The following is a 25,672-nucleotide window of genomic DNA, read 5'->3' on the forward strand; positions in this document are numbered from 1 at the left end:
CTACATGTCTCCTGCCCCTTTGAAGTATTAAAGTGGCCAAATCATAATGGTAATGCCAACTGTACATGATTCCATATATGTTGTACTAGTCCTGTTCCCTAATTATGGGCCTCATTTAGAGTGTGGTGGAGTACCCCAAAGCCCCTGCTGTACTGAAGGACAGCCTGTCTTATTTAGAGTCTGGCTTACCTTCAGTATACAAGTGGCAGAGACTACTCTGTCTCTGCTACTGACATACACCTCCGATGGCCCGATGGAGTGAGGTTTTGCCTTTTCTCTACCCAACCTTGTTTAGCATGGGGAAACAAATTGGAAGTTTTTATTTTCAATTTCTGCCATCCAAACATGGCTGGAAGTGAAAATAAAAACTCTTCAAGGACTTCCACACCGTGACAGAAAAAGCCCAGGGTGATGGGGGGGGATTGTTGCTTTTTTATTTTCACCTTGGGGTTTTCTTTTTTAAAGTAAAGAAAAATAGAAAGTGTGCTATACGGCTCAGTGATGTTGATGACGGTTCCTTGCCATGGAAAAGATGTCCACTGGGTGTGCAGACTTCTCTAAATGTGTACTGTAGTGCAGTTACTCCATCGGGCAGCAGAGTAAAATACTCTGTCGCCCTGATGAGTAACCACACTCTAAATCAGTTACTAAGCATCTACCTTTCTTTCCCGGTTCTATTTCTGCCCTTGTGTTAGCCAAATTATGTGTCCTGCCATTGTAATATTCATCTCTCATACACTGTCTGAGCTTCCTTACACCTCATGCCCAATGCCAAGGCAGATGGCACAGTGATTTTCACCCAGAGAGCTGGGAATTTTACAAATAAAACAGTACCAGCCCTGTGAAACTGGGAACTGATATACTGACCCTGAACAACCTTAGAAACCGTGCAGTTTTACTGACCTGTTTGGAGGAGATTTCGCCATTGCTGTGGATTGAAAGACCTGCGAGTTTTCTGGACTGAGTGTTTCAGCTTGAATGGGAGAAAAGGGTTGCAAGCCCGAGACGGATGTTACACTACAATGCTGGTGTCTTCCTTTATCCTTTTCTCCCATGGTCTGTGGTTAGCTTCCTTAGTAGTATACCTCTGCAGTGGTCTGCCCTTGCCAAGTAGTGAGTTGATAAAGCAGCACAAATCTGCATCTTTTTGTGGTGCCCTGGAGTCAGATTAGATGGGGGCCATCTCCTTGCCTTATAGGCAGTCATTTCATACCTTGACCAGTGTTGGTGTCTCCATGAAGCAGTGTTAGTATATTCATGTCTCATTGTTATTATTTGCCTGTCTCATTTTGTATAAATGTACCTCTGTATCCAGTAGGTAATGTACTCCCTCTCACATATCAATGCCAAATACACTCGGCAACAGTGGTACATTTCAAATGCACAACCCCATCATATCTTAAATGTTTTGAACGCAATAAAAGACAACAGTGACTACTATTTTAATGGCAGACTAAGCCCCCAGGTATGATAAAGGAACTCGCTGGTGTGTGTGTGTATATATGCAAAATGTACACAAAGTAGCTACACACAAGCACCAGAATTACATTTGAATTCATAACAAGTACCATTGTTAAGGTGGTCTTCAATTATTTCTCTTCTTTCTTTCAATATAAAATAGCGCTATTAAATTCTTAAGGCTCACCTGAAATGTACCTTGTCCAAAAACGACTTCATCAAAGCATTTGTTTCATAGTTAATAACGTGCAAAAGATACCTTCATATTACAGAGTATACTCACATGTCATTCAAATGACATGAGTGACTAGTTTGCTACTAAAATTAGAAAGGATAGCTAGATAACGTCAGTCCCAAAATATGCTTGATGACTGTCCAAAAAAATGGGAAGTTAGCTTACCTTAAATGCAAGGACACACTGCAGCATTACACTTTCCGCTTCAAAATAAAACCTAATTGGGTGAACTGTTGTTCAGGGGTTCTGCAGACACTCATTTTCACTGTCTTCTCTTTTCCCAGGATGTTAGGTGTTCTTCGCAGGCTTAGCCAACTGCTGAAACCTGGCGGGCAAATCCTTTTGCGGGACTATGGGCGCTATGACATGGCTCAGCTGCGGTTTAAGAAAGGTAGGTTAACTTTCTCAGCGGCCACAATGCAATTTAGAGAAGGTATTTTCAGAAATACCTCTTCTTCCCATCTCCATGTCTTCTTCTTTCCTACTTTCACTCAACTATTTTCCCTATGTTTGTTCTGGTGCAGCCACATCTGTATAGCCGATATGTCACCATGAAAACCTTGTGACTTGATTGGTCTTTGTCACTCTGTAAACAGGACAGTAGCACCTTTTTTTTACCATAGGAAGATCATTCAAATCTAATTATGTGGGTAGATTTTAAAATAGAACAAAGTGGTGGCTAGAGTGATATAGGAGAATAAATAGTCATATGTAATTTTTAAGCTGTTAGGCGTTTGGCTGCTAGCACAAGGTCTGTGCTCCTAAGTGAGAGGTTGCAGTCCCACCCAAGAAAAAGGTGCTGGAATTTTTTTTTTTTAATTGTAAATTTAGTTGTTTCACTTTTGCTCCCATCAATATATGAGCCTACTCTAAACTCATCCAGTGAATCACTGAAAGCTGCAGAGGAGCCTGCTTCTGGCAGCCACTTAGTACATTTTCAGCCTCCTAATATATTTCTTGTTAGTATTGCACATTTTAGTTCCAACCTAAGATATGTTCTACTATCTTGAAAAATATATGTACTATGTTGTTTCTACAGTTAAGATGGTAGGATGTTTGGTTCTCTCTGAGATGTTAGCTGCACCCATGGTTTGTGAGCATCTGGTCACCTCTAAACTCCCAAATGTTTTGGGGCCTGCTGTGTCTATGCATGGAAAGAAATCCGGGGTACCACATGCCAGAATCACATCTCTGCTCAGACATGAGAAGCTAGACACTTCAATGAGTGGGGAAGTCACAGAACCTGCCAAATGTGGTCAGATTATTCTGCACCCAGTCATAACACTGGCTCACAGCAGCTGGGACCGGGTGGTGACGCTCCCTCAAGCAGGGCTTAAATTACAACAACACAGCAGTTGCTACATGGGGGTTAGTGTTCTTAGGCTGCACTAGAATCCCAGGATGGCTACCCAGACTCGGGATGTGAGCCAAGTGAATTCAAGGCCACTAGCAGGCAGACAACACTAGATTCAGTGATGTAGGAAGCTTTCCACTGTTGATGTGAAGCCAATCCCTTGTATTCATCCAGTGGAAAAGAGCCCTACTGGATTTTTTTTGCCACTGCAGAAAACAAAGTCCAAAACATTATCTCCGGGTTGAGACTGGGCCACTAAGAGAAGAAATTTACTTCATCCAGTGCTGTCTCACCCTGCTACAGTGAATGAATCAAATTCTGAGACACAATCTTGAGTGTGCCATCTTACTTAATATTACAAATTATTTGCTTTACATCATTACCTAGTGTATCTCAACTTAAATATTGTGGCTTTTGACGTTTTTAGAGGTCTGTTGTATTAACTTGTCTCTCAATGCATAGAAGTGCTTTCGGACGCCATTGCCTATGCTATGTAAGTGAATGTGTTTTTCTCTGTGGTGCATAGGCGAAAACAACTATCTAATCAGTAGCAAGATAGGAAAAATGAAATTTGCTTCCTTTAGGGGATGTTGGGTTTCTACCTGCAGTCCACTGAGTGAGGGGCACAGGGTAGTTCCCCTTTTCATACAGGCAGCAGATAATTACAACACCTTGTGACAGGTAAAGAATGAATGAGGCCACCCACTTGTTACGTGAAAGATAATTGTTGCATATTTATTGTTAAACACGGTTTAGGCTACCTTAAAGGTATTGGGGAGCAACTTAACAAAAGTTTATTAGAATTAGTTAAAATCATCTTTAAATGTAATACCTCATACTTAGTGGCCGATTTATGTGATGGTGGATGGCCCATTGTTCCACCAAGGGGTCAAAGAAAATTACTTCATCCCCCTGGTGGAAGAACCACCTGCCAAATTTACAAATGACCACCAAGCTGGTGGACATTTATAAAGCTTTGGCAGGAACTACCGTCATGTGGAAACATAGGAAACATTGGCTCCTACCCAATTGGCATACTTAATTGACTTATAAGTCCCTAGTAAAGTGCAATAGATGTGCCCAGGGCCTGTAAATTAAATGCTACTAGTGGACCTGCAGCACTGATTGTGACACCCACCTAAGTAGGCCCTTAACCATGTCTCAGGTCTGCCATTGCTAGGCCCGTGTGTGCAGTTTCACTGCCACTTCGTCCCCTTTTCTTCCATATAAGTCACCCCTAAGGTAGGCCCTAGGTAACCTATAGGGCAGTGTGCTATGTAAGTAAAAGACAGGACATGTACTTATACGTTTTACATGTCCTGGTAGTTAAAAACTTCCAAAGTCGTTTCACTACTATGAAGCCTGCTCCTCTTATAGGCCAGCATTAGAGATTCCTTTCTACGCTTTTAAGTGATAGTTTCTGATCTGAGGGAAATAGAATTCTCATATTTGGTATGGTTGGAATGGTAGTAAGAAATCCTACTTACTGGTGAAGTTGGATTCTACGTTACTTTTAGAAAGTAGGCATTTCTCTGCACCTAGTGTCATCTGTGCGTTACAGCCTGTCTCCAATCCACATCTGGCCTGTGCTGGTTCACAGCTTCCCTGGCAGCCATAAACACAGGACACTCAGCTGCATCTGAATTCATCTGGGTTTCCCTGGGAAGGAAAGATGGAGGGGCTCTCACTTACACTTCAAAGGCCAGTTGCCTACCCTCACACAAAGGACTGATAACCCCCATAGGCTGCTGGCAGGGCAGACAGGGCTGGGTTGAAAGCAGAATTTTTGCACTTCAAACCACTCTTTGAAGTTTCCCACACTTCAAAGGCACTTCTGGGTGTGTGTGTGTATATATAAACTGGGTCTGTGATCCCACCAAATCGGATACTTCAGGACCTACAACTGGACTTGGTCAGAAGGACTGCCTGGCTGCACAAAAGGACTCATCTGGATTACTTTGCTGGAAGGACTGCTGGCCTACTTGTTGTCCTGCTGCCTGCTGGCTCCTGACTCTCTTGAAGGGACTCTGCCTTTCTCCACAAGTGCACTCCAAAGGCTTGGATTGTGCTTGCCTCCGATTCCCAAGTCTAAGGGACATCTAAGATTTGAACCATCTGCACCTGGATTCTACAAGCTGTGAGTCTGCCCTGCCTTGGAAGTGGGCCTAAGGTGCTTTACCTTTGGTGGTGTTCAGCAAAACTGCCGCAAAGCCTAGCTGCGCAGCTGCCACCCTCACCGGACTCCACGCTGGGCAACTCGGAGCACTGCAAAGCCTTGCAGTTGCCAGCCCATAGGAACCGACGCACAGTGACGCCAAGCACCGCAAAGCCTTGCCGCACAGCTCCCTGGAATCAACGCAAAGCGACACCAAGCCCCACAAAGCCTTGCCTCACAGCTTCTTGGAACTGCTGCCAGACAACACAAAGTCTTGCAAAGCCACATCGCGCACCAGGACTTAAGGTACTGTGTTCAGTGGGCCCAACTGGGTCCCTGAAGCCGGCCTGTGCTCCATCACGGTCAGCCTGAACTTGTGACTTTGTTCCAGTCCAGCGCAACCAGATAACCAAAGTTGGGGCTTTGCACTTCTATACACTATTTTCACCTAAATCTTTAAACTTGCATAGCTCAGGATCTACTTTTTTTGTCGTTTCAGTCTTATTTTATTCAGATAAATATTATCTATTTTCCTAAACTGGTGTGGAGTATTTTTTGTGGTGTTACTGTATGAGTTATTGCACAAATACTTTACACATTGCCTTCTAAGTTAAGCCTGCCTGCTTTGTGCCATGCTACCAGAGGGTGACCACAGGATAATTTAGGTTGTGTAGTGACTTACCCTGACTAGGATTGTGGTCCCTACTTGGATAAGAGTGTAAACCTCTGCCAACTTGAGACCCACTTTTTAACAAGATCCATCTCCCATTGTAAGTGGAAGCATTATTCACATTTTACTGTCTCTCACTGTCAGGTTTTGCTTGGAGGTGACACAGTAAAAAAAAAAAAAAAATGGCTACATGCATGCCCATCAAAATTGGGAGGGCATGTGGTGATTTCTCCGACTGCCCTTACTCCATCGTGCTGTCAGAGAGGTTTGGCTATGGCGGTGATGGGGTAATCACCACGATAGCCAAACCAAAGGTCTACCCGTAATAAAATCGGGCAGGTGGACCTTCATTTGTGCGGTGTGTATACTCTGTTGCCATTGCGACAGACTATGCACATCAATATAAAACGACCTCTAAGTTATTGCTCTTATACAAGCTGGCATGATACCTCAAAATATGTTAGGTCACTTGTTATTTCCCAGTCCATGTTTTTCATATATTATTCCTACAGTAGGGCTTGAGTAGTCACTCAACATACTTTTTTTTCTTACATTCTGCTGTCTTAAATACAGCAATTCCAATATTTTTTCGGAGAAAAGTGGCCTGTGTTACTACCATCTTCCATGTATTAACAGTGGGTCTTGTTACTGTCGGAGAAATTTTACTCCTCCAGTTCCATATCCCAAGGTGAAAAGCGAAATAATCCCACCTACATTTATAATTCAGTGACTGCAGCTCGTAGCCTATCTGTGGTTGTGTGTTTCTCTTACAATGCAAGCATGGTGAAATATATTTAACTAGAGCAGCCTGGATAATTAATTGAGCTACAAGAAGTATTAAGCAGAGGATCTACAGATGGCTTGCATGATTTACTTTTACCAAAACAGCAGGTGAAATTTCAAAATAGCTTAAGCAAGCACATAAAAGTGAATGTACTGAATTGTTGCAGGGCCTAATTTGACAGTTTCATGTTTAATGGCCAATTACAGTTCTACCTCGATCCATTTAGCTTTTACATATGGCTTTGTGTGTCTTTTCAATATGATGCTGCAGGAACAGTGGCATGCCAGTTTTACCTATTTGTGCTCAATTGTTGGAGTCAGGATTGCAACACTATTCTTCATGCCAAAAAGTAGATGCATCACTCACCATAAGATTAAACATTCTACATTAAACCTACTGTGACTTGTGCAATTTTGCATGTAACTTAGTTAAAAACACTATATTGTGCCACAATAGCCGTCGAACTTGAATGTCGGACACAGTAAGAATAATTATACTGATTGTTGTGTGTTTTTTGTCCATTTCTTTGTCTGCCTCTTTGGAAGGCAAGGTTTTCAGTGTACAGTTTGTCTGTGCAACTAACATTGTGAGGGGGCTGACCCATAAGCATCTGACCCCAAGAACCATAACTAAAGTCCTGTCTTGGGACTCAAATCTATGACTCTGGAGCTCATGAAGAGTCTGACACACAACTGACAGCACTAGTAAGGTGTCTTCAGGATCAATGAGCAATCACAAACCGGCTATATGTCAGCAGTTACGACTAAATGTAATGAACACAGTTGGGGCTGCCCACTGATCTCCTTGTGACTCCACTGGAGCAAGTGGGGTCACAATGAACACTACTTCAATTGCATTTGTAATAATGTCTACAAATGCTATTTTAGTGAAGTTGTAAGCATTGATCTGGCAGATAACTAATGCTGTACAAACATTGAGCATGCAATGCTTACAATCACTTTTCTGATAACAAGCAGAATAAATCAGTAGCATGGAAGATGGAATTCACCTTTACAGGGTTCAGACGTGTGACTTTCGTCAGATGGTGCCGTACCTACAGATAATCTAGGTAACTCAAAACATATGCGATTTAATGAAACAAGCCAACTTCACTGATCAAAAGAGCTGAAAGGAAGCCTGAGAGAACTAAGGGATGATTGAGGACACTTGCAGTAATGATTATTGACCTTGGCAAGTGGAGCAGTTGCTAAATAAGATCTCCACTGCCGGCTAGCTCTAAAGGAGCTTAAACCCAAGGAGGGAGAAGACCCTTTTGGCACCATTGCTTCAACCAGCAGTATCGTCGTAGCTGCTTCCCACCACATCACTACAGTATACTACAGTATTTTCAACTAGGGCTGTGATAAAAAACGATTCTGAGCTGGGCACAAGCGAGCAGTCTAAAATGATCATTACAACTGGATCCTGTTGAACTGAGGCTGTGACCAGGGACCACAGTAGGTGGAACAGACAGGGGTAGCCTGAAGGATAGAAAAGCCTGACTGAAAACCACTTGCCAGGCAACTGAAATCAGCTGTTTTTGAGGGGTTCAGACGATATCCCCAGGGCTGCCTGCAACAATAACCATTTATTAGCAAGCCTAAAGTTACACAGGACTTGACCTGAACACATGGGCTCCAGCCGTCAGCAGTTAGCTCCCATGCAGTTGCAACTTTGGATGTATCACCAGGAATGACGCAAGGGATGAGTGCTCCCATCCTGACAAGTTGGACAAAATATTTGACGCTATTGCAGCATCTAGGGATGCTCTCAAACATAAGAGTGACCCAGTAGTCGTTGACATGGAACCAATGTAGGATGTCCAAAAGAAATTGGCTGAGAGAGTAAAAAAGAATGAGGTCTTGTTTGGAGACTTCTGCTAGTTAAGGAAAAAAGAGAAATCCTAAACTGCAAACATCCAAGAGGCCTTCTTCTCTGCTATCTGTATTGCAGGGCTAAGAAATTTATGGCTTAAGTTTTTATATTGACGAGCTTTAGTGTACACATACTTGACCCTATGTTAACAGTCAGGCGGGTATCTCAAAAACGACATATAATATTAAGGTTAAACAGACTCCCTTTCCCCAGCCTGCTGATCCCTCTGTTTAAATCATATCTGTAACTTGGATTATCGTTGGGCCACAGCATATACTAAAGTCCCTTAATGTAGGCCTGCAGTTTTCAATATCTCGAGTCTCCTTGGACGAAGTACATCCCCATCTACAGCCCGTCTGACCCATCCTGCATCCGTGTGGCTATTCGCACAACTCTTAAATATTTAGAGGCAGACAGCCTCCTAAATTTATTCGCAAGAAAAGATGATATGCACCTTATATTCTCAAAATTACCTTTCGTCCGTGCTGCTCCAGTGTCAGTGGGATCTTTTCCATGCCCACAGAGCTCCCATATATGATCTAGCCAGTTCCTATGGTCTGGTGTGTATTCCACGGCCCATAGTGTGATGATCACTTGTTTTGCTGCACTTTATAATAATGGCATTAGTTTCACCCCTAGGCAAATGCAGTGGATATGTTTGATTATTTGCTATGCCCAATACTTTATTATATATGTGGATTTCTGTATTGATTAGCAAGTCCGTATCAGCTAGCTGTTGTTCCCAGTAGCTTTGCAGCTTAGGACAGTGCCAAAGTAGGTATGAAAAGTTGCTTGTGCCCTAAATTGCCTTCGGCACCCCTTGGTCTTGATCTTAATCAAAGTCCCATTCATAGATTCTTGATATGGTTATTATACCATTATGTAGCTATCTTCACCAGGGTTTCTCTCCTGGCCACACTAGTAGCTGTTTCTGGGGCTCTGTAGCATAGGCCCTTACTTGTTTGTGGTCTTCCAAATTCTCTCACCCATCTTTTCTCCCCTGGGTTTTTATTACCCTGAGGAGAGTGGGATAGGACTATTCATATGTCAGATATTATGCGTTTGTCCATTTTTTGTGACTAACCATTTCTCAGAAGGCATTAAGGCTCTGCTAGCATGAGCTTTAGTCAGTTTTTCGTGTTATTCAGGCTGTATTTTGAAATTGAAACAACATTTCTGCATCTACAACTTTTAAGTTTATCGTGATTTGCTGAAAGGATTTCGAATCCTCATGATCATAGAAATCCTCTATCGCCTTGCAACCTCCTGCATGCCCGTCTGTAAACATTATTTCCACCATCACTGAGATCAAATCTTAGTTACTGTTCAAGGACCTTATTGGTGAGGGAAGAGTTGTGAGCCGTTTCTTTAATGCAACATTGTCCCCAGACCCAATGTGGCTCTTTTCCTTCCCAAGGAGTAAAGCCTCCGGGCCCTGTAGTTCCTGGTAAGCCATGGGATTTTTGCAGATCTGAAGCCCTGCTATAAACTGGTCTATGAAGCATCAGTATTTGTTCCTCTCTACTGTGTTCCATTCTACTGAATATTAGATTTGAACTTCCTGGTAGTAGTTAACCACATTTGGGATGCCTAGCCCTACGCTAGACCTTCTTACCCTCTTCCCAGGCCATATCAATTTGCCTGTTTAGGTTTTGAATCTTTTTTAGCATACTTTGCAGGGGCTGAAGAGAAAGTGTTTGTGCTATGCACACGAATCCGGGTAGCACAGACTTTTTCACCACTTCTAGTCTGCCTAGCCATGATAGTCCTCCCATACTTGGTGGCCTTGCAACTCCTGAACCAACCCCAACCCCCTCCAAAAAAGTAAAAACACTTTGAGTTATTTTGTATGACAAGCTGACATTTTTTGTCCACATCAGCCATGCTGCAACGTCATGCTTCGACATCTTGAGAATACTAAAAATAAAATTAAAAAATTCAGTTTTTCCTTGGACCTCCAAAAAGAAGTAGTGGTTGCTCTAGTCCTATGGAAAATTTACTTTTGTGACTGTTTGTATATTTTTGTTGCAAATCTATGTCAGCATACAACAAAGACTGCTCATCAAACTGCAATTTCTTCAGAAAGCTGCTGCCCGTCTTCTGTTAGGAAACCCAAAGTACAACACTTATCTCACATATTACTCAAACTGCACTGGCTACCAGTGAAAAAAGCATTTGAAATGCAACGGGTCTCGCGTTTGCTCATGTTAGAGCTGATCGCGTTGTAAACTCCTAACCCGACTTTTCATCTATCGGCAAAAGTGCTTTTATGTAGGTAACCCAAAAAAGTGAAATTAAATGTGTAAAGCGCTCGACTTCTGCCAAGCGAAATCGCGTGGAAAATAGAGAAAAAGTAGTCCGCGATCAGACAGAAAACAGCGAGCCTCACATGTTTTCTGTACTTGGTCGCTGCGCTCGAGGAGGGCTAGCCAACGGAAAAGGCATGACGTGTGCGTGCCTTCGACTAATGAAAGCAAGCAGATTTTACTAGGCAAGCCCATGAACCAATGAAGGACACTGACGTGACGTCGACAGGGCTCCGAGCCCTTTTCTAGTAACTAAAGTGTCTCGCTGCGATACGCATGCGCGAGCGCATGCAACGCAGGCTCGACCCTAAAAAGCAAGTCATCTTTAAGGCCTTGTGTACTGCACACAAGACCCTTCATGACTGCGGCCTTAAATATCTAAAAAATAATAATAATAATAATATCACCAGTATGCGTCCACAAGAACACTTCTTCCTACCCTTTCATTCAACTTAGTGGTATCAAAAAAGCAACCTGGAGAGGAAAAAGTTTTATCTTCTCCACTGCAAAACTACGGAATGGGATACCTATGCACCTGAAAACCCATAATAGCTTGCCCATCTTTCACTAAATCCCTTAAAACTTGACTGTTTTCAAATACATAGTTCAGGTGAACTTCACGTTAGCTCCACTAGGTTTTTGTTTTCTGCAGCCTAATGCCCTCTCAGTTTACCAGCACCAAGACTCCTATGGGCATAGATGTGCTCTATACGTTTTCATTGATTTGTGTGCCACAACTGGAGATCCTTCTGTATTGTTTGAACTAGGTTGTTGTAGTGCGTGCTGTCTTTTCTAGAGATAATTTGACAGTACGTCTCGTAAAAGTCTAGCATAAAATAGTGTGGCCGTAGTGCCATCAGTGCTTAATTTGTGCTTGTTGTTTCCAGTGCTGAGCACCGGCTCTTATTTTTGAGGGCCGACGCTTATTCTTCTGCCCCAAGTATTTGCTGCGAGCAAAAGTCACATATGGGAAAGACAGAGGAAGAGAAAAACAAAAAAGCGTCACAAGGGAGAAAGCAGAAAGCTGCAGAGTGAGGTGAAGGGGCAGGGAGGGGCTTTAAATGGATTGAAGAGGCCGGAGATGGCTTCAGGATTACGCTGCCTCAGTATTCCGTGTTCCCACATTTAGTTGCATCAGCTGCATGTTTAAGAGGAGGGCTTTAAGCACCAACACGTTTTTATTTACAAATTAAGCACTGGGTGCCATATTTAGTTATAGCCTGGTAATAACGTTGATCACTTCCTCTACTGCAATGGGCTTTTGTAGGCAGCCCCTCCAGCTTTTCATTATTTTGCATTTTGCAAAAAAAACGTAAAGTAAACTGTGAAGTCGGGGCTTTCAATTTTCCTGCTGTCTGCTGCAACAAAAGCAGAGAAATTTTGACATCTATTGAAAACCGTAACAAAGACTACGGAAATTTGCCATAAAACTGTCAGCGCATTGTCCTTCTTGTGTTCTCTTTAATTCTTGTTGAAGAAAGGATTGAAAGAAATCATGAAACTTCATTTGTTATTTGAATAGGTTGACAAGTGCAGTGGTTTGAAATATTTGTCCATTGCTGGTATCTTCTGTATGTAAACATTCTGATATAAGAAACCTAAAATGTTGCAAAAAAAGTAGATATGTTTTTTAAACTCTACTTCAGTAATAGTTTGTAATAGTTTTTCATATAATGAAAATTGTTTCTCACATTGGTATTGATGTTAATGATAAACCCATATTCCTTACAACAACATTCTCATCCATGCTGTGTAATTACTATACTTTATTCACCATATTTAAAAAGAAAACCGGCAACACGGTGCAACAAAAACAATTGCTGTGCTGCATTATGTAAAAACGGAGAGAGCAGAACAGCATCACCTCTAATAAGATGTAGCACTATATTTCTCTCTCCCTGGTTGGTTGACTCTAAGCTGCCTGACGTTAAATCATATTCCCTTGCACCAAAGTGCAAGAGTATGTGTGATGTCAGACATAGGTTTTGTATAGGAATGGGACCCTTCCAGTACAAAATACTGTGCTTTTACATTTTTTAACACTTTTATTATTTTGTATGTATTCTGTACAGTACACAATACCTGCAAATTCAGAAACGTTTTCACAAAGGAAAACGTTTCTGTAATGTAACTCCTGCCTCAAGGAGGCGTATATTTTTATCACAAATCTCTTGCGCATGTTAGTAGGTCAGGATTTTCTTCTAAAACCGTGGGTGGTTGTATAGGGTACCAATGCACAACCGACTGTATGCCCTGTTGACGCAAAACGCTACTTTGTGTTACTTTCAAGCTACTTTTAAGTGCAAAACATTTTGTGCTTGAAAGTAAATTCCAAAATCAGCACATTGTGCCAGGAGTTGCGTCTCAAATGGAACGCAAGCCAATGCAAAGTGTTGGTGCATTTGGCCCTCTGCATTTATAGTTACCATCACATCCTGTCTTTCTTTAAATTGAGGGAAAAATAGTGTTGCCTTTCTCTGGTAGGAGCGATGTTGGAGCTCACAGCTATTCAGCTATTGCAACTTTTCAACTGAAAGATTTTGGGTCACTCTGTGTTAGCACTGGAAATGTCTTCCATGGCGTATGTGGTGGCTGGGATGTGCACTTACTGTCTCCTCTAGTTTGTGAATAATCATGGTAGGGGAGTGCTGCAGTGGAAGCTTCAATCGTACACCGCATGAGGGGTCCTCTGTGCAAAATCAAGGAGCCCAGGTTTCAGTCTTTTACCTTCATTAGTCATTCCTTTGAGTCACACTGTGTCCATTATGAAGGGTAATTAAGAGCATTGCTTTGGTTGCCCGCTGCTTAACCCCCATATTGTACATATATAGCCAGGTAAATCTTAGCCAGCATTGGCTTATGCAGAAAAGCTATCCTGCTATGAGAGGGAGGCCAATAGTACCTCATACTACTGACATGCATGTTTTTTTCTTTAAGGATCAAGCTTCTACCCTGTGCAGTGTCACTCTTTTAGCTCTGGCCCATTTTGTACCCATGACCTCCACTGGTTGAGAGGAGGGCTGTGGGAGATTTCCAGGCCATAGTCAACAGTTCTTTGCAAAGTGGAAGTGCAAGGTTTACTAATCTGGTACCAGCTTTTTTTTAGCCTTGGGTCGCGTGAAGCAGTCTAGTAGGCAGCCTATGGGTGTGCAAAAAGAATAAACGGATAAAAAAACAATTACATTTTGATCACTGTATTTGCCACAAAAATGCCGCAATAAATGCAATTGTGTTCTGCAAAATTCTATTTTTATGCCACACAATTTTTAAATCAATGCTGCAATATCCTGGGTGATCTGCCTAGGGTCTCTAATTGTGAGTTTTGGTATTTTTTGGAGGGTTTGAGGAAAGCTATTCAGTTTTGTAGCTTGCATGAATAAAAGTCCTATTTAGGACACAGTGGTGAAAATTATATTATCTACCCCCTCTTTATACTCCAGCGGCGGCCATATTACAGAAGAAACACTGCATTTCCAAAGACACCTCAGGAGAAATGGTAGTCCAGACAACAACAACCAGAGTCCAATAGTCATTTTGACTCTGAGTGTAACGTCTCCCTCTCTCTCCCTCTTTCTTCATGTCTACCTCGCTTGCACATTTTTTTCATTCCTGTTTCTGTTCCGCACCTGTGTCCTAAGAGAAAAAGCAATAGATAACTCTACCGAAAAATCCATCAATACAACTACCATTCCCCAATTCAAATTAGCAATCCTCATTCAAATGACAACACAACAAATCAGCTCTGTTCAGTTGCAGATCAGAAAGTTGTAACCATTTTACATACCATTTAATACTCCTGGGCGGGATTCTTATGCAGAATACATGCCGCCCTTCAAATGCTTCTGCTGGGTTGGATATCTTTATTAGAATTGTAAACTTTTGTTCACGCTACAGAGTATTTGATATTCTGTGTCAGGGCAGGTGGTGATAATTATGCTAGTACAAAGATTATTCACGACCAAAGAGGCCACATCCACCACCGTGCAAAATAAAAATGCTTGAAGGTGGATTTGGACAACCAGTCGGCTGCATTCAGCGGATCTTCCAATTGTGCCTCTAAGGCACGAAAGCTTTGGAAATCATGGCCCCCGTCACCATCTGGCAATTGTGGGAGAGGATACAGGTTAAAGGGTTTCTGGAAGGAAATCAACATTTGGTTAACTCCCAGGATTTCTTGTGTCACCACTTCATAGGCCTTAATGCATTGTACCACACACAAATATGGGCACACACAAATTTGGACTGTCTTTAAACTCTGGGTAGGAGATCACTTTGCTATTTATTTTGGAGCGTCTAGAGACTTCAGCAATTACCCCTTGCCTGTGAGATGAACATCCTGCCAAATAAATCTATGGCAGAGAAATCCGAAACCATTCTGCAGAATACCAGGCAGAGAAGCATAACATATAGGGCCAGGTGTACAAACGTTTAGAATAGCGATTACCAAATAGAAATTTGTTCTGAATCGCTATTTGCCATCCCTAATTTATGAAACTTTTATTTTTAAATTAACAATTCCTAGTGGGTTGCAAATCGACCTACCTAAGAGTATTAATGAGGGATGTCACAGTTTGCGATGCATTATTAATAATAGCCATCACAGTGATAGTGGTCTGCTAGAGTTAGCAGACCACAATGTCTATGTTTGCTTTTAAATAAAGCATTTGTAATGAACCCTGGTTCCTTTAAACAGGATGCATTACAAAAAAAGTTATAATAACCGTTTAACTTAAATTTTTTATCAGATCCCAGGGACCACTGCCTACTCTTAAAAATATACTTTTTAACATTCCCAAAGAGGAAGGGATCCAATCGGTACCCCTTCCTATTTGGAAATACTTTTCGTCCTTCTCAAAGGAGGTGGTAAACTATTACTGTTTTGCATCGCCAAACATTATGGGCCTCATTCCGACCCTGGCGGTAAAAACCGCCAGGGCCGCGGACCACGGAAAGCACCGCCAACAAGCTGGCGGTGCTTCCTGGGCCATTCTGACCGCGGCGGTAAAGCCGCGGTCAGAAAACCGGGTCCGGCGGTTTCCCGCCGGATTAACCCCAGTTGGCCCAATCCTCCATGGCGGCGCTGCAAGCAGCGCCGCCATGGGGATTCCGACCCCCTTCCCGCCAGCCTGTTTCTGGCGGTTTTCACCGCCAGGAACAGGATGGCGGGAATGGGTGTCCTGGGGCCCCTGGGGGCCCCTGCACTGCCCATGCCACTGGCATGGGCAGTGCAGGGGCCCCCTAACAGGGCCCCATTAAGCTTTTCACTGTCTGCATAGCAGACAGTGAAAAGCGCGACGGGTGCTACTGCACCCGTCGCACACCTGCAACACCGCCGGCTCCATTCGGAGCCGGCATCAGTGTTGCAGGCCCTTTCCCGCTGGGCCGGCGGGTGCTCCCTTGGCGGGCGCCCGCCGGCCCAGCGGGAAAGTCTGAATGGCCCCAGCGGTCTTCTGACCGCGGAGCGGCCAATTGGCGGTTCCAGTTTGGCGGGCGGCAAGTGCCGCCCGCCAAACTTAGAATGACCCCCTATGTCTTACCATAAGGAATCGCTGTTTCAAAGGGACACCCTAAACATGTCCCTTCCAAATAGCAATTCCTTATTATTTCCTAAATCCATTTAGCGATTAGATAACATGTTACTGAATTGCTAAATGGAGTTAAGTACATTTGTACAAGCGATTTAGCTGTCACAAATCCTATGATTTAGTAAATCAAAGACTTTGGAACCACTGACTAGGTTTGTACACCTGGCCCATAGTTCTCGAAGAGTGAAAATAGTGGGCAGAAGTAAATGTTTAAACGGGCGTGTGCCAGAGTGAAACCATGGTGGACACCACAATGAGGCAAAGTGAAGGAGCCAAGTTTAATTTAGTGTGACCTTTTCCCTAAGGTAAAACACTGCAACTGGTTAAGCAAGTGCCTAGACCTCCTCTTCCCACTTACCTTGGGTTGATCCTCTGACCATTCTAAGGCCCTTTCAGACTTGGCCTCACTGCCACCGCTTTCCATGCCTGGGTGCACTTTTCTTCCTTCTCTCTCTCACACCCCTTTCCTCTTTAACCTTGCTTTGCCTCTCGCTCACACTTGTTCACAATACTGTGCCACTTTCTCAACCCCTTTTGACTTTGCTTTGCCTCTTTTTTTCCTCACTTGCTCCTATTGCTTTGTCTCTTTTTTGTTAGGTCGAGCCTAGGCAGCACACAAGCGCTGTCTCTCAACATGTTGTAATGTACATCTGTGGGCTTGCACCATGCCTATCTCACACCCATCACTTTCATTTGTCCGTTGGTCTGCCTTTCAAAACTCCCTTGATTTTGTAGGTAAATTACGTTTGTCCTGCCTTGAGGCCGCTTTGTTACCGCCCTAGAGACTGACCCTGTTACATGGATTATTGCATGGTCGGCCATATACCTTAGTGTGGCACACTGCTTTTTTCTTTTGCCTCCCTGCTTAGGCTGCGTGGCCGTAGGTTGTTTCTTTCTCTTCTTTGTTTTGGGTATGCCGCTGTTTCTTTGTGGTGTCTGCACACAAAGGCTGCAAGCTGGAGGAGGGGGGGTTCTTTTTTATTTATTTAATATTTTTTTCAAAAGGTTCATATAGCACCAACTTGATTGGATGTGCCTTAGCTATATGAAGGGCCACTGGAATTATGTGGAAGAGAGGACTAAATTATGCAGCAGGGTCAACCACTTTATGTGCCAAGAAAAGTCCAGTTTTTCATTTACCACACCAATAGCTCTAACTCAAGCAAATGCGCAACCTATTGCATTGCAAGTGCTTGTTTCCATTGCTTGCCCTTTTTTTCTCACTCGTTCCCGCTACTTTGCCTCTTTCATGACTTGTTTCCATCTCTGTACATTTTTTCACACTCACACCCTTGCTTTGTGCCCCTTTTTCTTTGTGCCTCTTTTCTATGTGCCTCTTTTCTTGATCCTTCACCTTCCCTCAGTACTCATCCCCTTCCCATCCTCCTACCACACTTTTCCTCCTCCCATCTCCTTACCTGCTCTCCCATGTCTTCAATCCACATCTTTCCCCCACATCGGCCCCTTAGCTCCACCCTCCTTCCCACTGCGATCCTTCCCCCTCCTAGGACCTGCTTAATGGCTGCACAGCGTGAGGTTATTAGGTTGATGAGCCAAAACATGGTAACCAGCATTGTAAGAATTGTGTCAGAGGTGTAGAGCTGATGTGATGATTTGTCTGAAACTTTTTATCCTGACTGTCTGCTGGAGACAGCTCCAAAGGGTGTGCCTGGCCTTGGACGTAGTGTACAGACTGCATGGCAGGAATGCGTACAAGGAATGGGCTGCATGTACGGTGCCTTCTCAGTACATTATTATTGCATAAATGTAAAACCATGTAAAAAGTCACCATCAGAAAAAGATGTTAAGCTAGAATGTACAATCTAAAATGGAGACTCTGTGTGGGCCCTAACGTGCTTCACCACACATGAAAAACATTTGAGACTCCAAAGGATTCTGCAAACAGCTCAAAAGGATTTGGAGAACCAACCTGTAGGAAGCTGGCCTGGTGTACGGTGGGTACCTATGGCAGGTCCAGGGTTCTCCTATCAGTGAAATGTAGATATTGTCTAGAAGTCAGGCTCTCTAGAGGTAGCTGTGGAAGAGCAGCCAAGGCTTATCTATGAGACATGCAATGCTCATGCAGTACCACTGTAGTCACAGAGCACCTACACACATGAAAGAAAACACTCAGCATTACCAAAATAAAGGTACTTTAATTTAGTGACACAATTGCCAAAAAGTACTAGAGAGCCAACCCTCCAATAGGAGGTAACACTGTAGATACTACACCAGTAATCAGCAATAGGCATAGAAAGTGTTTGAAAACAGTGCAAATAGCAATAGAGATCCTAGGGGGAGCCCAAACAATATAATAAAAAAGTGGAATGCAAATGTAGGACCCCCACCTAGGTAAGTGGAATGTGTTGAGGGGAGCTGGAGGGACTGGGAAACCCCAAGGGTAAGTACCACAGTGCCCCCCAGTGACCAGGAAGAAAGGAGTAAGTTACTGGATTTTCCCCAAGCCACCCACAAGGATGAAAAAGAAGATAATGCAACACCCAGACAAGACTGCAAAAAAAAAACTGCGGTGGATTCCTGAAATGGAAGACCTGTGGAAGAAGGGGACCAAGTCCAGAAATCACCGAAGTGTCCAGTGGGGGCAGGAGCCACTACCCACCCGTCTGCGGTTGCAGAAGTTGGTCAACGGTAGGACGAAGACGGTCAGCAATCCAGCCCTGGAGTCGGAGAAGTGTTCCTGGAGGATGCAGCCAGTCGATGTCCCACGCTGGATGGATGATTGCAGTCGATCAGTGGTGTGGAAAAGCCACCAATAAGCCTTGGCAAAGGCAGAAGTCGCGGTGAAGCAAAAGTGGAGCTGCTGGGGACCAGCAAGGTCCACGAGGACTCAACCCATGGGGGGGAATTCTAGGGAGACCCTCAGCGAGGCAGAGAAGAAAAGGCAGCCCCCATGGGAGACCAACTGGAAGAGGAACGAGGAGTCGCAGAGGAGCCCACGCGGCAAAACTGGAGAAGGGTCCTACACCGCAGGAGACGCACGCAGAGGGTTGTGCGTCTCAGGAAGGAGTGCTGGGGCAACACGGAGCCTGAAGGTCCCTTGGAGGAGATGCCAACAAGCCTTGGTAGCTGAAAGACATGTAGTACATGGGGTACTGTCCTGCGTGGGAAGGCAAGGAAGGGCTTACCTCCTCCTAAGATAACCAAGAGCACTACACCAGGCCACCACCCGTGATGCAGGATTCTCGCAGCTGAGGTTTAGAGGAGATCCACGCAGCCGGTCATCTTTGCAGTTGGTGCCAGCAGATGCAGGGTAGTGACGCCTTCACCCCAAGGGAGATTCCTTCTTCTTTCTCGTGCAGACTGAAGATTTGCCGCCCTCAGAGGATGCACAGCCGGGAAAATGTTATAGAAGCTGGAAGGAGCTGTGGAAACAATGTTGCAAGCAGAGACTTCTTCGTGGATACAGATTGTTGGTTCCTGGAGGGTCCAGTCGCAGTTCCAGTGGCTAGAAGTCGAAGTAGAAGTTGCAGAGGAGTCCTTCTGGAATCTCGCAAACCGAATCGGAGAATTCACCCTAGAGAGAGACCCTAAATAGCACTGAAAGGGGTTTGGTCACCTATCCAGGTTATAACCTATCAGGAGGGGGCTCTGACATCACCTGCCTGACCTGGCCACTCATATGCTCCCAGAGGCCTCTGCCCACCTTGGATTCAAGATGGCAGATCCCAGGGACCCTCTGGAGGAGCTCTGGGCACCACTGCTGGGATGGACAGGAGAGTGGTCACTCCATTGTCCAGTTTCTCACCAGAGCAGGGACTGGGGGTCCCTAAACCGGTGTAGACTGGTTTATGCATGAAGGGCACCAAATGTGCCCTTCAAAGCATACCAGTGGCTTGGGGAGGCTACCCCATCCGTAGCCATGTGACACCTATTTCCAAAGGGAGAGAGTGTTACCTCCCCCCCAAAAGGAAATCCTTTGTTCTGCCTTCCTGGGCTTGAGCTGTTCAAGCCGCAGGATGGCATAAACCTGTCTGAGGGGTGGCAACAGCTTGGGCTGCCTGGAAAACACCAGAAGGCTGGTAGGAGCAATGCTCTAAGGAGCCCCCAGAGTGCATGGAATCATACTTCCAATACTGGCAACAGTATTGGGGTATGATTGTGACATTTTTGATACCAAACATGCCCAGGTTCAGGGTTACCATTATGTAGCTGGACAAAGGTAGTGACCTATGTCCAGTACACGCATAAAATGCCGTCCCGGTCCAGAAAAATTGAACTGGAGTTTGTAGGGGCATCTCTGCTAGTGTATGAGGGATGCCCTCACATACAGGTATTTGCACCCTGCCCCCTGGGCTAGAAGGGTCTGTCATAGAGTGACTTACAGTGACCTGGTGCAGTGACCTGTAGTGGAAAGGGTGCATGCACCCTGGCACGCACCCTTTCATGAAGCTGCAATGGCAGGCCTGCAGATACACTTGCATTGGCTCTACGTGGGTGGCATAAGACATGCTGCAGCCCATGGGGATCTGCTGGTACTCCAATGCCTTAGGTACCTGGGTACCATATACTAGGGACTTAAATGGGAGCACCAGTATGCCAAATGTGGGTGTGTGTTGTTCAAGCAACCAAATTTAAAGAGAGAGGGCATAGTCACTTGGCTCCTGGTTAGCAGGACCACAGTGAACACAGTCAAAACACACTGACAACAGGCAAAAAGTGGGGTAACCATGCTAAAAAGAGGCTCATTTCCTACACAACCACAATGCCAACGCCAGATCAAACTACAAGGCCACCCTCAGGCACCACCTCCACCTCCTGAGAACTACCAAGAAGAGAGCCTTTACTGATGAGATTGAAGCCTGTTCCAACTTCAGCAAAATAGGTATTTGCCATTGTCAAGGAATTTACAATCCTTTACAAAAGATTACATAATGCAGGCATCCAAGGCACAGACCTCAAATGAATATGCTCTTTCCTTACAAGAAGCACTCAGCTAGCCAGACTTCTCCCTCCCCCCCTTACACATCGGAGCCCAAGGATCTGATCTGCAGAGTCCCCGGAGGACCATCCCTGAGCCCCTCCCTGTTCAACATCTACATGACACCACTCATGGATGTCATCAGTGCACACAACATCTCAATACTCTTGCATGCAGATGACACCTAGCTCATCCTCTCCATGTTAGACAAATCCTTGATGACCAGATTCAACTTCACTGAATGCACGATCCACTTAGCAGAATGGATAAAAATCAGCTACCTGAAACTTAACACGGATAAGACAGAAGTGCTGATCTTCAGGAACAAAAGCTCTCCACAAGACTTCTGCTGGTGGCCATCAGAGCTCTGTCTACCACATCACCCTCCTACCACACATGCAACCTGGGAGCTGAACGCAGTTACCTCTGTATCCTTAAAAAAATCTTCAGATGGATTCCCAAGAGCACCAGATGCACTGTCACTCAAGCCTTAATCAAGAGAAGACTTGGCCATGACAACGCACTGTATGCTGGAATCCCCATCCACCTCCTCCACCAACTTCAGTCCATCCAGAACCATGCTGCCAGACTCTACCTGGACTTCCCCCAGCCCACCCACATCACACCTCACCTCGGACATCTCTTCTAACTGCTGATACACAATTGCTGCAATTTAATTTCAAACTCCTCATTCATTCATACAAAGCATTAGACCAGGATATTTCAACTCCTGCCTCCAGCCCAGCTAGCCACCTACGCTCTTGGTTTCTACTTATTAAGGAGTTTACTTATGTCATCAGAGGATATCTGTTCAAGAAGAAAATCGATTGTTATGAATAGAGCTATCCTAGAAAAAGACTTCTTAGGCTTTTATTCAGTGTGACAATTGGGAGTTACTTAATGCTAAGGAAACTAATTTGAAGAGTGCAGCTGGGAGATCTTTGGCCTTGCTATACTCTGTATTCTGGCATGCTCAAGCAGGCATATAGCTTATTTCTTGCAGACAAAACAACAAACTTGCTGGGACAAGAGCTGCCCAAGGAGAATGAACATTAACATGTCTCTCTGAACAAGAATGAGACTGAGGGAGAAAGGGTCTGTGTGCTGCCCAAATCGCATCCCAAATTCTTCACACTAGAAAATGCAGATAGGCTTGTGAAGTGAGCAAACTTATAAGGCCTGTATCTAAGAGTATCCAGTCTGCACACACTGAGGAACATGGCAGGTGTGGGTGCTGTGAAGCAGAAAGAAAAGTAAACATATTTTAAAACGTGAGGCCAATGAAAGGTAGGCAACACGTTCCATAGGCATGCCCATCATACTTAGGAACATAGTGAAAACTGTCTCCTGCACTGTAGAACGAAACCAGTGAGCAGGGAATGGACCGCGGCATGGATTTGAACACAGAAATAACACCCAGAAAAGAACTAGGAAGAATTGAGACCTGAGACTTGCCAACATGATTAAACATTTAGCAGCGGGACATCTTATTAGGAGTGTGCACTGCATTCCCAGTCAGCAAGAGTGTTGATTGTGGGAAACCCTTCCAAGAGCCTCTGCTACAGAAATCCTCGACCTTGGAGAAACATGTCTTAAAAAATATTGTCAATGCTGCCATTTGAGCTTGTCTTGTAGGGAGAATTTTGTAGCCAGCCTGTTTGGCCAGTTTATGGTGGGCTGCTCTTACTTGGCCAACACCGTTACCTCAGTAAACTAAATGATAACGGCTGCCATGGCTGAAGTGCCCCACAAAATAGCTATCATCGTATTCTATCTAATTGCTATGGCTACTGATTCATGTCAAGGCCACTAATAGCCAGGCGTCATGCAGGCAATGAGAATATGTTTAACCCCTAGTTTTGAGTATATTTCGTTTTCCCAATTTAGAAGTACAGAACTATCAAATGCCTGAGGCATTTCTGGTGCGATGAACTGTTTGAATTGCAGGTGTCTGAGATATCGGATGCACAATTATACTACTGAGTTATCTCACTATGACACCAGTTACACTGCCTGCTATTTTTTGCAACAAACTGAGGCTTGCCTCATTAACATACTTGATGCACATGGCTATTGTCTCCAGCATGTCATGATCCCTGTTGGTGGGGGCACAGGGCAGTCGGGGACTGCTAGGCCCCAGCCGCGGTGGTTGAGGCCATTTGCCACAGGTGTTTTGGGGCCTCTCCTACTATGTCTTTGCTAACTAGACCTAGTAAACCCCTCCCACACTTGATTCTCAGGGTAGCGAGGGTGACCAGTCAAATGTTTCCCAGGGAGGTAGTGTGGGAGACGCAGTGTTGCCTAAACTAAGACTTTGGCTTAGCTGCACAAGTTTTGCTTCCCCACCCACGGATGCCTGAACTTAGTTAAGTGAATCAACGCTTGAATGAGAAAGTACAGGTTATTACAGCCCCACACAACCCCACTCAGTATGTAATTGATGTAGTGTTCGTGCTTTCTGGGTTACTAACTGCCCCTTAAAAAGGGGTCAAGGATGCAGTGGTAATTCAAACCCAATTTCATTCTTCATTATATCACACACAAGTATGGCACAAAGAAAAAAACACTTAATGCTTAGAAGTGCTTTTTTTCATAAGTCCCATATAAAATAACCACACAGAATAGTATTCAAAGAGCACTAATGCATGCTGCTAAGAGCGAGAATGAAGTGAACATTTCTACCATTGCGACAATATCATCTGGCAACCTAATACCCTTAAAGCCTACTTCTAAGAGCAATACTTTGAGAGCATAGAGTAGCTTAAATTGCATCTGGAATAGTAATTCCTAAACTGTGTTGTGACCCACTGTTGTGTCATGAGCCGATTTTTGGTGAATTGAGAAAGTCTAAGCAATAAATAAAGATTACTTAAATTCTGTATTTATCGTGTCACATTTGAATCCCTTCAAAGGCAAAGGTCAAATGTCAGGCTATATCTCCTGACAAATTACTGCTTATGTTTTTTAATATTGGCATTGGTGTTTACAAACTCCTCTCACTTTGCTGTCAGGAAAAGAAAATTATGAAATTGTATGACAATCTCGCTAGAGTACAGGGAGTGTGAACAGAAAGGCTGTAGGATGCAGTTGTTTTGTCATACACAGCAAAATGTAAATATATGTAAATGAACAGTTAGGAAAGCAAAAATTAATCACATTTCTTGTAACCCTGAAATGTGATAGAAACTTAGATTTTAATAGGAACAAAACAAATCTGGAGCTTTACTTGGTGATGCAAATTATAATTTGTGTGCAATAGAGTTTTCATCAGTAAACCTCTATGTATGTGCAATTTTAGTACACATTTCAATGGAAAATGGCTGCCTGTAAATGACCAAGTGCCACCATAGGATGCTTTAGTTACATTAGAAAATCACCTTTCTCATGTTCATTAAAACCAGATGCGTCGCAAAATTGTTTTGTTCTAAAAATGAGGTAATGGTTCTAAAAAGATTGGGAAGCACTGATCTAGAGTTTCATAGGATTTGGCGCACTATATATCTTGTTTACAGCAAGAAGCTTTAGTTCTCAGTAGCTGGGAGAGAGTGTTCCCTCGAAAGGGAATCAAGCTTCTGCTGGGCCCAGATCCTCTCTTCACAGACTTGATTTGCAGGAATTTCATTGTATTGCAACCACAGACTATCTCTCAACGCTCTCTCAACGCTGGTATTTGCCCCACAGTGATTGCTATTTTTTGCTGTTTTGTTTATTGCTATGCCACTGCTCCCTTTCACAACCTGTTGACAGACATGTTGCCACCTACAACATCAGCGCTATTTAATTATGCTCTGCAGTGCAGGGAGCAAAATGTCTGTCAACAGAAAGATTGCAGCCCTCAAACTTGGCTCAGTTTCAGCTATGAGCATGGGACTGGATGGTGCGTCGCTATAGCAATATAGCATTCTCTGTCAGGATCTTCTGGCAATATCTTGTGTGATAACCTTGGGCGAAGGACCTCTCTATTTAAGGGGCCAGTTGATAAGATTGATTATACTGTTCTTATCTTATCTTACATGGGGAATTTTGGAGGAATTTCTGACATAATCTGTGTACATCAATTTGCTAGTCTTATAGGCATTAGTATAAACAAATGTTGTATTGTATTGTAATAGTATTTATATAGCACTTACTACCCCTAACGAGGCGTCAAAGTGCTTTTTGGCGAGTAGCACACTACTCTGGAACCCAAGAGGAATTAGTGGTGGATTAGTATAGGGAAATTAGTACAGTTTTAGTATTATTATTAATTTGAGCAGAGGATATGTTAGTTTGATTGACTAGAGTAATAGAGGGATACAGGAGGGAAGAATC

General features: G+C 43.9%; 1 protein-coding gene across 1 annotated transcript in view; it reads left to right on the plus strand.

Annotated features, from left to right (window-relative positions):
- METTL2A (methyltransferase 2A, tRNA N3-cytidine) overlaps positions 1–25,672 on the plus strand; it is a 91,669-nt gene that overhangs the window by 48,813 nt on the left and 17,184 nt on the right. Inside the window, exon 7 of the mRNA XM_069237984.1 lies at positions 1,978–2,084. Within this exon, the coding sequence (XP_069094085.1) occupies positions 1,978–2,084 (107 nt within the window). The remainder of the gene's footprint in view (positions 1–1,977; positions 2,085–25,672) is intronic.

This window comes from Pleurodeles waltl, chromosome 6 (assembly GCF_031143425.1).
Source record: "Pleurodeles waltl isolate 20211129_DDA chromosome 6, aPleWal1.hap1.20221129, whole genome shotgun sequence".
Lineage (NCBI taxonomy): Eukaryota > Metazoa > Chordata > Amphibia > Caudata > Salamandridae > Pleurodeles > Pleurodeles waltl.